This window comes from Nymphaea colorata, chromosome 4 (assembly GCF_008831285.2).
Source record: "Nymphaea colorata isolate Beijing-Zhang1983 chromosome 4, ASM883128v2, whole genome shotgun sequence".
NCBI lineage: Eukaryota > Viridiplantae > Streptophyta > Magnoliopsida > Nymphaeales > Nymphaeaceae > Nymphaea > Nymphaea colorata.
In genome coordinates, this window is record NC_045141.1 from 20,102,596 (window position 1) to 20,115,992 (window position 13,397).

At 39.9% G+C, this 13,397-nt stretch overlaps 1 protein-coding gene across 5 annotated transcripts; it reads right to left on the minus strand.

The window, feature by feature from the left end:
- Positions 1-657: 657 nt before the first annotated feature.
- On the minus strand, positions 658-9,776 carry LOC116252939 (uncharacterized). Of its 5 annotated transcripts, none has more exons than XR_004172343.2 (8): positions 9,460-9,776; positions 6,366-6,683; positions 5,602-6,253; positions 5,312-5,511; positions 4,974-5,218; positions 4,074-4,886; positions 3,825-3,919; positions 658-1,148 (listed from the first exon to the last, which is right to left on the minus strand). XR_004172343.2 is itself a non-coding variant. In XM_031627583.2 (7 exons), the coding sequence occupies exons 2-6, from the start codon at positions 6,662-6,664 to the stop codon at positions 4,084-4,086; spliced, it is 2,199 nt and encodes a 732-aa protein (XP_031483443.1). In that variant the 5' UTR covers positions 6,665-6,683; positions 9,460-9,776; the 3' UTR covers positions 2,094-3,919; positions 4,074-4,083. The 5 variants fall into 5 exon arrangements, 1 of the variants encoding a protein (XP_031483443.1); XR_004172344.2 differs by lacking the exon at positions 658-1,148 and adding an exon at positions 2,094-2,808; XR_004172341.2 differs by lacking the exon at positions 658-1,148 and adding an exon at positions 2,094-2,957.
- Between the last annotated feature and the right edge of the window lie 3,621 nt (positions 9,777-13,397).

Sequence of the window (13,397 nt, forward strand, 5' to 3'; positions counted from 1 at the left end):
GGTAAGAAAATTTTTTAACTTACAATGTTCATTTATTTTTGAAATTGGAGGATTTGTGATCAATGTCACTGTTCTGGACACGAAAATTGAGATCCTTGTTCAAGTTACGAAAGTTGGTTTGGAGAATAATGTACTTGATGCTCGTAAAAATAATTACTGATTTCTTTAAGTGGACGAGAGACGTGTGCATTTTGACAGTTTTCACAATCCGACCTCTTCCTTCATATTAATTTTGGTTCTTTCCGTGGTCTAACATAGTGTACCCCATCACAACAGCGTAAAAGAACCATAGTGGAACGACCGCAGTGGTGGAGAGAACGTTAAGGTGGAGGAGTCATTGAAGGTGCTGCAAAAAAACTTGGGTCAACTCCCAACTCTTTGCCACTCAATCACGCCATAAGCTTTCCTTCAATGTGATAAGAAACTGTCATCATCGACAAAAAGCAGGCTCATTAAGGGTGTTTGGCAAGATTGGACAGATACACGAAAACACTAGAATGCAGTGTTTCATAAATCTATGTCAATATCTGAGACAGACTAATGGTATTATTACTAGTGTTCCTATTGCATAATGCCCCCTTTTAAGTGTTTTGCCCGTGAAGGATCTCCGGTGCATCTACCAAAGAGGACACTGAAGCTGTAGGGTCACAGGCCATCCAGCCTCTCTCGTGGATTCACATGGTGCCCTAGACACTCTAAAGCCAGCTAAAAACAGAGTAGCCACTGGTAACAGATCAAACCTGCAACCGGAAATGCACCATCCTCTTGTTTCTTGTTCTCAGCCACTACCCTTTATTTTTCCCCTCCAGAAACGTCTCACTACATGAATCGCCCACCAGCCAAAGGGTGCCATTCAGGGGCAGAGCCAAGGTGGGGCCGGCAGGGGCTTTGGCCCCACCTTCAAAAAAAAAAAATAATTTATATATAAATTTTAAAAATTTTCATCTTTCTATATAAAAAAAAGTTGAAAAATGATATTTTAACCCATGTCAAAATTTTGAAACAATAACTGGACAACTGGTGCCATTAACCTTTCACCATTCTGACATGGCGGCCCATCAGGTGGAAAACCTCCTCTCTCACATTAGTAGCTTCTCTGACATCGATCAATACCGTAGATAGATGGAGAATTGAGACTCCAAGTGTGCCTGAAAATGAACCCAGTGAAGGTAAACTCTCTGTCAATAGATTGAATTGTACAATAACCAGTCCACATCATTTAACCCGAATCCAGGTCCAACTCCATTCCAAGACATATTTTACGTGATCCAACACCTACATGAACCAACAACCACTTACAACTCTTTTAGATCCATACTCAATCTATCCGTGGACATGGATGACAAGACAGGATAGCAAACGTAGACCATTTTCGGCATGTAAAGTCATAGGATTCTTAAACATTAAAATTCACTTAAACTAAACCATAAAAAACCAAGCTCCGCATAGGACTGCAGATGAGCCGAGTTAGGCTTGAGCTGGGTCAGCCTGAGCTCGACTTAACTTAATAAACTCAAACTTGAACCCAAGTCGAGCTCCATAGAAAAATCTCAAGCTCAGCTCGACAATATAAAATCAAGCTTGAGCTCAACTTGGCTAACTCGTTTCTGTTAAGTGTGTCACATTTCATTTAACTTGTTAACTTGTTTAGTTTCTACTTGTCTGATTATTCTCTCATTATAATGCAACATCCATTATATAACCACGCCTAATCGAGTTTAAACAAGTTGAGTTATTAGTTATTACAACTCAAAACTGGACAAGTTTCACATTTCGAGCATCCGTTTGAACTTGAGCTAGACTTCTTTACAAACAAGTCAAACTCGAGCTGAATTTTGATGAATGAATTTGCGTCAAGCTCGAGCTACCTCAGCTCCTTGTGCAGCCCTACGCAGTGGTGGAGAGGAGGATTCAAAACACCTAGGCCTAAATACTAAACTAGAGCCTTTCAGCCGCCGGCCAAGCCAGAGAGTAAAACGTAGCAAAATTAATTAAAATTATGCTCACTCGGCTCAGGCAGTATATCTGGAGCAAACGTGGACGCATCTAAAATGAGTCCTCTCTCAACTGTTCACCCCATTAAAGCAGAAAAATTTTCCTGGACAAATATCACTTGACAAGTTGTATACTAAAAGTTTTGAGTCTACAATTTAGCAGGCACTGAGATGCTATTCAACCAAAAAAAAAAAAAAGAACCAAGTGGGAAACGGCCCGCTACAAACACCAAAGCCTCGGAAAAACAAGTATAGGAAGAGGAGAGTGGTCTATTGACTCTTTCCGTAGCGAGTCCCGGTACCAGAGTTTCCAGGATGCTTTCGGTCCTACTTACCCCTTGCTTGGTGGTTATCTCCATCTCTGGTCAGTCTGCTAATAAATCAATTCATAGCACAAACCAACGGAAATTCTGACTAACGAAATAAACAAGTGAATGGAGAAAGCAACGACAATGTAAAACCTTTTTTTTTCTCATTGTCAAGCCCTTCAATGGTATACCAAAAAGAATAGCCGCCTCTAGGATTGCTCGAATCTTCTCATTTTTCATTTCTTTTTCCTCGCCGGGGGCCCTTTAGACATGCAGAAAGCAGAGGCTATTTCCTTTCAGTCACCATGAATTACCCACATCTCCACATTATTAGATGATACAAATGCAACCCAGAACGTTTTAACGAGAACCATCCCCAAGTAGACTTTTCTTCTGCAGAACTGTTCGGAGCCACATCCATCCAGAACGAATACAAGTGATGGGAATCCAAGTTTTCGGCTCTTATCTACGGCGCTGTAGTGATGTCAAACGTACACATCCAGATTCTTCCCAAAAGGCAAGAAAACAAGAAAGTACAGTTACCACAGACCACACAAACCAGGAAGTTCGCCTGTCTTGGGAAATAGAGGAACCAAGGGAAATTAACCACTGCTGCCTCCATTTCTGTCGTGGGATAGGAGAACAGGCGATGTTCCTATCGACCAAGGAGGGCAAAATGGCAGAATTATAATGATCATCAATCTAATGTTGGATCTGTATAAAACGTTTGGCATGTTGAAACAAAATAGAATTGGGATTTTACTGCTAAGCTTCCAAAGGATGCGATCGAAAATAGAACTCCACAGAGAATAAAGATAATGACGAAGTTACCGCAAAAATATTGCGTAAGCAAAAGAAAAAAATTCAAACCAGAATTCAATCACATGATCTATTCACATCAGGTGAGGTTTCCAGATGCAAACCCACATGTTGAAACAAAATAGAATTGGGATTTTACTGCTAAGCTTCCAAAGGATGCGATCGAAAATAGAACTCCACAGAGAATAAAGATAATGACGAAGTTACTGCAAAAGTATTGCATAAGCAAAAGAAAAAAGTTCAAGCCAGAATTCAATCACATGATCTATTCAGATCAGGTGAGGTTTCCAGATGTAAACCCACTTGCAATGATAATTTGTTATTCAGCTATGCCTGTGAAATAGAAGCTGATCACTTGCAAGATGATGCACAACATAGTCGGGAACGTATTTGGGGTCTAGGTGAGAACTACTCACGTGTTGCAATTTGCTTATAATGGTCTCACATAGACAAACATATTGTTTCCAACAAATAGCTGGCTCCTGAAGTTGAAAATGTGATAAAGTAATTTATTTTAGTTATTTCTTTCAAAGTAGTTCATTTTACAATGTTCACAAGAAGAAAAGAAGAAAAAAAATGCAATAATAAATTCACACAAGGATTATTTTTGTTATAGAAAGAAATGAGCAAAAGATCAGATAATTTAAAGACAGAATAAAGACCACTAAACTAATGATAATTGATAACCAATTGAAATACATACCAAAGGGATCCTGCTTTGCCTAAACCAATCAATTAAGAATGACGGTTGTGCCATCTAACGCCTGTTCTCACATCAACAATTTTCACCACAAATACCTAAAAGTAGTAACAGAGTAGTCACAATAGCAAGACAAAAAATAATAATAGCTTTTGCTAGTAACAGAACGAAGGTTCAAAGCAGCTATAGTGTACAGAAAATAAATAATCAAGCAAAAATTCAAAAATAGATATAAGGAAAAGAAAAATGAACCTTCTGAAAATTAATCTTTCAGAGCAGAGAGTTTCAGGAATGTCAATTTCTTGTTCCTAAGCTGTCTTTTGGGAGTAGCATCACTCATTTTAGTAGGAAGAGCCAAAAAAGCATCAGGTCGCTTGCCAATAGATGTTCTGCTTTTCTTAACTACCCACTTCAATGACAAATTGTCTACCACGCCTCCAATATCATTTGAACTACTTAGTTCCACTAATCTCTGAACACTCTCTTCCATTTGACCAGCCCAAGCTATAGCTCGATCAAGGTCAACTGAATCATCCAAAGGATTTTGCCATAAAGTGACTAAGGTTTGATGAAATGAAAGATGTGACATAGATGATGGATGAGACTTCTGCTTGTGATAAACTGAATTAACCTTGATAACATGTTTGCAAAGGTTCCCAAGCATAGCCCATGCACAATCACAGAAACCAAACTCTGACCCAGGATTCCACACAATATGCATTTGAGAGTTGTCTCTTTGGCTAACAACCTTAGCATAAAGTTGTGCCTCATCATCAAAGATGACCGCACTGTCTGGAATCTGCAGTGCACGATGCCATGATGTAGACAGTACGTACTCATCTTTGACATTTTCAAACATGCCACTCTCATCTGCATACTGGTCAAGCCAATAGCTAGAATGCAGCTCTGTCGTCAGCTTATGAACCAACCAGTCAACACGCTGCGTTGCCCTGAGATGTGAGTCATCAAATAATTTAAGCTTCAACCTCAGATGATACGATTCAACAGCACCACATGCTTCTAGACTTGCTAAAGGAAGACTTCTCATGACAGCAAGCCACATTTCTGGTGCAAATATATAAAGTCATAATTTTAGAAGATATGTGGGAACGACACAAAAGGGACAACCAAAACGAGTGAAACTTATCTAACCTATTTTTGGTCTCCAGCATTCATTGAAATACTTCATGAAGGTACTTTGATCAATAAAATCTTGAATAAATTCTTCCATGGCATCCACAGAATCAGCTCCAGTCCATATACTACATATAATTTGGCCAAGGCGCTTAAAGATTTCTCTTTGAATTTCTTTATTGCTGCATTTCTTTATGATGTTCTTCAGCCAAGATCTGCGAATTCGCCAAATGGAAAAAAGAACGGGGCAATGAAAGATATCCCTGAAAATCATGCACCAGGTTGATTAGGTGGAGAATAAGACAGGATGCTGGAATAATAAAAAACTGAAAAGAAAAAAAAAACACATAGTTCACCTGATTGGATCAATCTCAAGGACTGCATCATCAATAATGAATCCATTAACTTTCCAAGAAGGATCCACAGAAAGAATCCTATCATAAAGAGCCTTCATCCACTTAGATATCTCATGCTTAGCGAAACTCCGTGTTATGACCCACGCAACCGGCAGTGCATGTTGTCTAGCATCAAACACCAGGAGCGAGTATAGAGGATACTGCAAGTAAATACACCATTTTAAACATGATCCTCATAGAGAGATATGTATCATCATGGTTGAAAAGTGTAAGAGCATTCAAAAATATACCTTTAGCTTGCTAACCCCAAATGTGGAATCAACTGCTAGAAGGCTCTGCCTACCAAATCGAATCATTTGCTGCAGTTGCCATTCCGTTTGAATTCCCAAAACAAAAGAATCAGTGTCTGAGTAATTCTGGAAAAAGAATACAGATTTCTTCTGACGGTCAACCCACATGCGAATACTGGATTCATCATCTAGATCAAGTTCATGGGTGGATCGCCTGATAACCATCTCCAATTTTCTGACATACTGTGAAGCAAGTTTGGCACCTTTCACATTACTGCCACAGTAGCGCTCAATGCCCTCAATGTGCTTTTGAAGAACATTCTCCTCAGGAATACCTAGATAAATCATAGACATTGTCTGTCGTTGAATTTCACTACCTACGTAAGGGATAGCTTTTGCCTTAGGTCCAATAGCATCTCTATCTAGTGGCCCATGGCAGATAAACCCATGTTTGTTAACATGCAATCGCTGCTTGTACATAATAAGTGCAACTGACGGTCGTGCATAGAGGCGCTTCACTATAAAATTGCAAGTACAACCACGCATTGACTGTGGTCTAGCAGCTCGTTTGCGGGTATTGAGCCGATACTTTCGACTGGGCAAAATATCTCCACCCTCTCCATAATTTTCTGGGCCAAATGAGCACCAATAGCTTCAAAAAAAGTGAGAGAAAAAGAGTAAGTTGCAACCATATCTAAAAAGACGTGTGCATTTCTATCGATCAGATCAGGAAACAGGGAAAAAAATGATTATTTGTGACTCACTGTTTATATTCCAAATAATCATCACTTTTGAATTTCTTCAAGCTTCCTAGAGCTCTTCTTCTGCCTCTCTCAAGGTGAAACCTAGTCGGATATTGCACATTCGAGCATTCCCCAAAGATAAAGTCATCAACACGTTCATAGAGAATAAGTGCAACATCATCGGTACCTCCACTAGAATTGCTAAGCTTGGTCCATGTTAGGTCAACAGAGGAGAACTCCTCATCTGGTGGATCTTGCACAGGAAGACCCACTATGGAATCCTCGGCATCCAACTCCATTGAGTTGTCAGAACATCCCATTCCCAAGGCTGTCAATTTTCTGAAGACATTCAGGAGATAAAAAACCAATTACTTGTTATCCAGGTATAAATAAAAGCAAGTAAAAGGCAATACCTGTGCATGAATAAGAGAATTCTGTTATCAGTATGATTCCAACTTGAGAAAGCAGGTAGAATATGTAGAGCAAAATAAAATTCTTTATTTCCAACTAGATTATCACATGCAAGAACTCATCCACAACTCAGTTTAAATGAATTTGCACAGCAATGATTACTTGAGATGAAAGCAAGTTTAACATGGAATTACCAAATGTAGCAGAGGCACTGCAAACATGAAGAGATGCATGAAATCTCAGGTGCTAAAATTGTGCACCGTTTGCCTCATGTAGGCATTTCATAAATAGGTTGTGCCTTGTACACAAAAAGGAGAGAAAGGGAGCCACAAAAGCAATAAACTCAAAACCTGGAAATAATAAGAATAACAACAACAAAAATAACAATGGCACTAACACTAATAACAACAATATTATCACAATGTCATTACGTGCGATGAGACGAGGTGAGGCATTGAGCCTCTCATGTGGCAAGCGATAGGCCCTAAGGCTAAAGTATAAACTTCATGATCGAATTGTGAAGTATATAATATCTATAAAAATAATGAAAAATTTGAAAAGAAAAAGCTACTAAATAACAAGTATATATAATAAAGAACAATATTAAGAACAGTGGAATGAGACCATAGGCAGAGGCAGGGCAGAGAGCAGAATGCAACATAGTGAGAAAGAATCTATGTATCATTTCCTCCATGGTATGTGAGGGAAGAGGGGGCTGTCCTCGGCCCAATCATCCAAAACTTGTGTTAATCATCTTTCATACACATAGGCACATGCCAACAACAATCAAGTTACATTCCCAATGCAAGATAAAACAAGTTACATCAGTAACCACAAAATCCAAATGTGGTGACATCTCCAAATCAACCTATCCTAGCAATACCTTTTAAGTGACCTGTTCGATACCATTTATGTGTATATCAATTGCACAACCAAGTCGCACTAACATAGCAAATTGTATCCACAATTATGAAATCATATTGAAAACAACAACCATCTAAAATGGGGTCATCCCCAAAGCTCCAATTATGAAACAAACTCAATTATAAGAACATACAACAAATATGAAAGCAATATACTACAGAATTCCAGAGACACTGGCTAATCTACATAAATAATTTTCATGAATACTGATTGAACTTATAATAAGAGCACTAGAATAGCTTGATAATTATATGCATAATCATGTCGGTTCGCTCCAAAAGATTTTGCTTGGTGAAAAGGTAAGATGTAATAAAATTTGTTAATCTGCATACTGTGCATGCAATGTTGCACAACTTGGAACAAGTGAAGAGTTCACTTTTAACATGTATCAAGCACCACATGTATACCTGTGACAAGTATACATGTTCAACAAACTGTTCAACATTTCCCAAGTCAAAATACTTATCAAATAGAAGATACATCCGCTTTCATTCATCAAGGACTCAAGAAGCTAACTTCGCAAAGGAATCAGTGTACAAGTGCACAAGATACATTCTAACAATTTTTCCAATTAAAAAAGAATGGGTAAGAAGATGTTTTCAGTTTCAAACGGTCCATTTAATATATCCAAATGAAATAAACAGTAAGCAATAAACATCAAACATCTAAACAAAATTCCAAAACCACAACAGGCGCCCAGACAAGCATTCAATCAGTTATCTATGTGTTCCTACATGTTTGGATTCATATGAAAAATATATCAAATTTTGCATTTGCAAACAAGCAAAATTATCAGTTAGAAATGGATCAATTCATACAATCGGCAATCTGCACAGAGAGAGACCCATGGTGCAGCTGTGTGGTGCAGAGGCACCATTGAGAGCTGGGAGAGGCAGCAGCAAAGCAGGAATGAAATATTCAAACCATACAATCGGCAACTGAGAGAGAGAGAGAGAGACGTGAGGGCAGCCGGCAGCACTCAATCTCGATGACAGAAAGAGTGAGAGAGGGAGAAAGAGAGAGGGTGGCTAGCCATGGCAGGGTCGCCACTCACCTGCCCTCATCTTGATAAAGAGAAAAGAAGGGGCGCGGCTGTCGGCCGGCCCGAACCTCAATCTCCACACACAGAGACAGCGAGAAAGAGAGACAGAGACAGCGACATAGAGGAGATAGCGGCCGGCCACGGCGGCCCGCGTGCCTTCGATGACACGGAGAGAGAGAGAGAGAGAGAGAGAGGTGCGGCTGTCGCCGACCCTCAATGGCTCAACCACACCCACACACACACACACGCAGAGAGAAAGCAGACCTTAGAGCGACGGACTGACGATTGTGGTAGCGTTAAACCACCAAAAGACTTCTCACCACAAAAATAAAGATGAAGTAAAGGAACATACTTTAAGCTCCAAATTTGTCATAACATCGTGGAAGCTCAAGCAGTGATCGAAGCAGGGGGAACAGAAAACAAACAAAAAAGATAGAATTGTTGCCAATGAACATTCAGGGACTCGATGAAATCGTAAGCCCCAAGTCTTCTACACATGTTACAAAAATTAATCAAGATAAAAGAAGTCAAAGAACAGAAAAACGAAATTGCTATTTCCCAAGGTTGTAGGTTGTCCTGTAAGATGAGAGCCCGAGAAAGAAAAAAGAAAACCAAAAACAAGAACACGAAAGGAAAGGGCATGTCGGTGTGCTTTCATCCTTGAAACGTAAGACTTCTCGTGGTCTAAGAAACTAGAGAAGGGAATCGGCAGAAACCATAGATTCCAAGAGGGCGCACCTGTAGCAATCACGCGAACGGCGGCGGAGCCCTATTCTCCTCTGCCATTTACTCGTACGTGCTCAGAGAAAGAGGGGGAGAGCAGCGGAGGACGACTGAAGGAGGCTGTTGGTTTTCGGGGCGCTGGCGGGACTCCTAATATTGGTACTGTAGACTGTAGAGAGAGCGGAAAAGTGTGAGAGAGACACGTGGACAACCAATTGGCCTAGGGCTGAAGGAAACGGAGGAATTTGGGTTTTAGGCCACAAATGGGGATTTTTCTATTTCAACGGCAAAAAAATCCTGCCTTCGGAGGGATTCTTTTAGAGCAGATCGGAACCATTCTTTGCTGTTGCAGATTCTTACTTGCTAGATGGCTTCAATAGAATAATGGACCACCTTTCTTCGTTTTTTCTCATACAGATTCAATCTTTCATGAAAGTGATTAAGGATCGTTATAACCTGCTTCTCATCATCACAAGAATAATGTCAACAATTTTAGCGCAGGCAACGAGTACTGACGCTAACCATGGCACCAGGAAGGGACATGAAAGAATTGATCAAGTAGTTGCAAAATAAGGTCAGCTTTCTTACTCTCTGTTTTCGGGATTCTGGGGCTTGGGATCGAAGAGGGAAGCAAACCAGATCGAGTTTAGGTTCATGGAGATGGAGGCAATTCTCTCCTTGAACCTGAGTGAATGCACTGCATAGCCTGGTCTGCATGTTGGCTCCGCCGCCATAAGACACCATAGCTTAAACCTGAGAATAGTTCGCGTTCACTAATTGTATAGTGACATAACTATGCAATGCATCTTGGCTAATAGTTGGGCCAACAAGAAACAGGTTGAGAGTACTTGAGATCCATCAAGCCGCATGTTCAGATCAATTTTGACCTTGAGCAAGTTCATCACAAATGATATAAGAATCTCTCCCTGTGTTCTTGACCTCTCCCTGTGTTCTTGACCTCTCCCTGTGTGTGTGCGCTCTCATTCGCCAATGATTCCGTATTCTTTGGTGACATTCGAAATCAAGACTGGCTGTCTATCAGCCTCCAACCCAGAAGCCGTTGCGCACATGGCGATTTACAGGTACACCTAAAGTGAAGAGAATAATATTTTATGAAGGAAAAAGTAAAAGGTGGTGTGGTGGTGATCGATTTAATTTATGAGACCAAATATTTTCTCTACATTACCATGAACGAAAAGAAAATTACACTTTGAGTGTTTTTTCTTAGCAAAATTCAAGTTTTTATTGAGTATGGTAGTGCAAGGACAAAGGTCAAGGGAGCTCCAAGGGGTGTAGAGTTGCTCGTCTGCTAACATGTTCATTAGAGCTTGGTCATCAGTTCAATTCCCATAGACGCTATTCTTATGAATCGCAGAAAGTGATAGGATACTCTCAAGTTGAAGGGAACAACTGTTACTTCAAGGGAGTTTCGGCTTCTTACCCGGCAATTGGGTTCCCTCTCACACACCCGAAGTATAAAGTTTGCGAGAAGAAGATGGGTGCAGTAGAGATGTTCCAGTCTTGAAGTCTGTTTGTGAACCAGTGGCGGAGCCAAGTTGTCCTTACTGTGGGCAATTGCCCACACCAGCTCTCAAAATTATTTTATTTACATGTAAAAACTTCATTAATTTTAAACTTTTTACATATAACTGCTCCTTAAAATTTTGAAATTTATGATAACAGTGGCCTGTAACCATAAATTCTTAGCTCTGCCACTAGTCATGCTCCAACCACTAGCCCTCATTCTACTCACAACCACTTTAGTATCAGTTACAAAAGACGTTGCATAGCAAAATGGGCGAAATTCTTGACTACCATGCCTGAATGTGCTATTGCTTCAAGCAAATCATCACCCACAATCCCCCAGAAAGCCTTAGTAACCATCAATGCATGAGTGGAAGAGATACTTGTTGGCTGGTGTGGGCAGTGGCCCACACGAGCCCATCAAAATCTCATTACAATATCTCAAGTTCACATTGCCATGACTAAGAAATGATGTACAGTGTCCACACCAAACTCGAATCGCTAATGCAAGTGCTCATCGGCTTAAAAAATCATAGCTCCACCACTGACATGCATCCACCAAATTGTTTAATTAGGTTTCTTCATTTCGCTTCACATCTGTTTATGGTTGAGGTCCTACAATAAATCAATTGAGTTTGTCTCACTTGGTATCTCTAATACCTCCTTAGATTAATCTTGGGCGTGAAGTAGTTGTGGGTTCTACCTTTGAAATGGTTGAATGTTTCAATTATGGCAGCTTTCTTTTATACGTGACAAACTGACAATGTTTTCATCACCGTTACGTTATTATGTCGCCATCGAGCAATGTAGCTACAACTTTAATTTTTTATTATCAGCAAGATAGTTCTTCACCTGAAAGAAAAAGTGCTTGATCACTTTATTGACTATTGTTGCAGGTCATAGCATGTGGACGTCACCCTTGAATTCTTGAAAGGTCCCTTTAGGAAGGGACAGAGTTAGAAATTTTTTTTCGCATTTTAAGGAAGGTCGAAATAGAAATTTTCAAAGTTTTTATATAGTAAACTAAAATTTTTTAGATTTATATATAAATTTTTAAAGTTTTTACCACCCCTTATGGTCTACCGTATGTGTGTTTAATTAGATTTTGTTGACAATTTGATTATTGAATCTATATATTACTAGGCAAGATATTGGGTGGGTCAGGCCAGCCATGATTCGGGCCCATCCATCGAGGTCCCAAGCTACCGATTCAAACTTGGGCCTGTGCTGGCCCATGCCTAAGGCCCAGACCTGGACTCAACCATCTAGGTGTAGCACAGCCTAACCCGATTCTCTTTTGTTAAAAAATACATGGGCAGGGATAAAAACCAAACTCCATAAATTTTTATTAACAAATATTTTAAACAAAATATGAATATGCTAATGCATTTATAATTAAAACTAATTTAATGTAAAACAGATCTTAATAAAGTTTTTTATGAAAAGTATTTTTTTACTACCAAAAGTTTGATGTTATAAGTGTCATTTCATTTTTTAGTATTATTATTGTTAAAAGTTATATCTTCCTTGACACCTAGGGATCTATAGTTTTAAATAAGAAATACCAATAAAAATACATCATATATATAGTTTTATGTACGTCAAAGCCAAGTTTGTAAATATAAATTTTACTAACATTTACTCCATCAATGATTCTCACTTTGTTGCTCATGCACCACGAGTGGAATTGAACAATGAACTAAGCTATGAACACATAGAAGTGCTTGATTGTTGTCCATGTCCTATCCATCACACTACTGTCATGCCATCTCAAAGAAAAAGGGCGAGGGCAGGTCGGGGACGGAGACGGATGAAAAGGAGAGAAAGAGAAAGGCGAAGGCAGCTCGGGGCAGAGATGAAAGAGGAGGAGAGAAAGAGAAAGGGCGACAACAGCTCAAGGCCGGAAATGGAGACGGAGGAGAAGGAGAAAAAGAGAAAGGGCGACGACAGCTCAAGGCCGGAAATGGAGACAGAGGAGAAGGAGAGAAAGAGAAAGGCGAGGGCAGCTTGAGGCGGAGATGAAGGAGGAGGAGAGAAAGAGAAAGGGCAACAACAGCTCAAGGCCATAAATGGAGACGAAAGAGAATGAGAGAAAGAGAAAGGGCAAGGGCAGATCGTGGGCAAAGGTGAGGGCAGCTCGGTGGCAGGAGGCCTGTTTTGTTCCACGATGTTCCAAGGATTAGCTCAGAACAGTATGGAACAGAAGATAATTTATACTCCCTAACCAACCGTCTGTCATGTCCATCTTGTGCTATGGATGGTGTTTGATAAAAAAAATCGATTAAACATGACACGTGTGTTCCGTTCCGCGTGTCTTGTGGCCATCAAACGCCCTCTTATTAACACATAAATTGATATCCAACCCCTATTTTAGAGCAAAACAACATTGCTGATTTCTCCATGGAAGTAACCATATTTGATCATTGACC

Bases quoted from the DNA above. Each gene is read 5' to 3' on its own strand.
- LOC116252939 (XM_031627583.2), bottom strand. From the start codon at position 6,664: ATGGGATGTTCTGACAACTCAATGGAGTTGGATGCCGAGGATTCCATA. The intron at 5,219-5,311 runs GTGAACTATGTG...CATGATTTTCAG, and splicing joins CTTGAGATTGATCCAATCAG to GGATATCTTTCATTGCCCCG. The intron at 4,887-4,973 runs GTTAGATAAGTT...TATTTGCACCAG, and splicing joins ATGCTGGAGACCAAAAATAG to AAATGTGGCTTGCTGTCATG.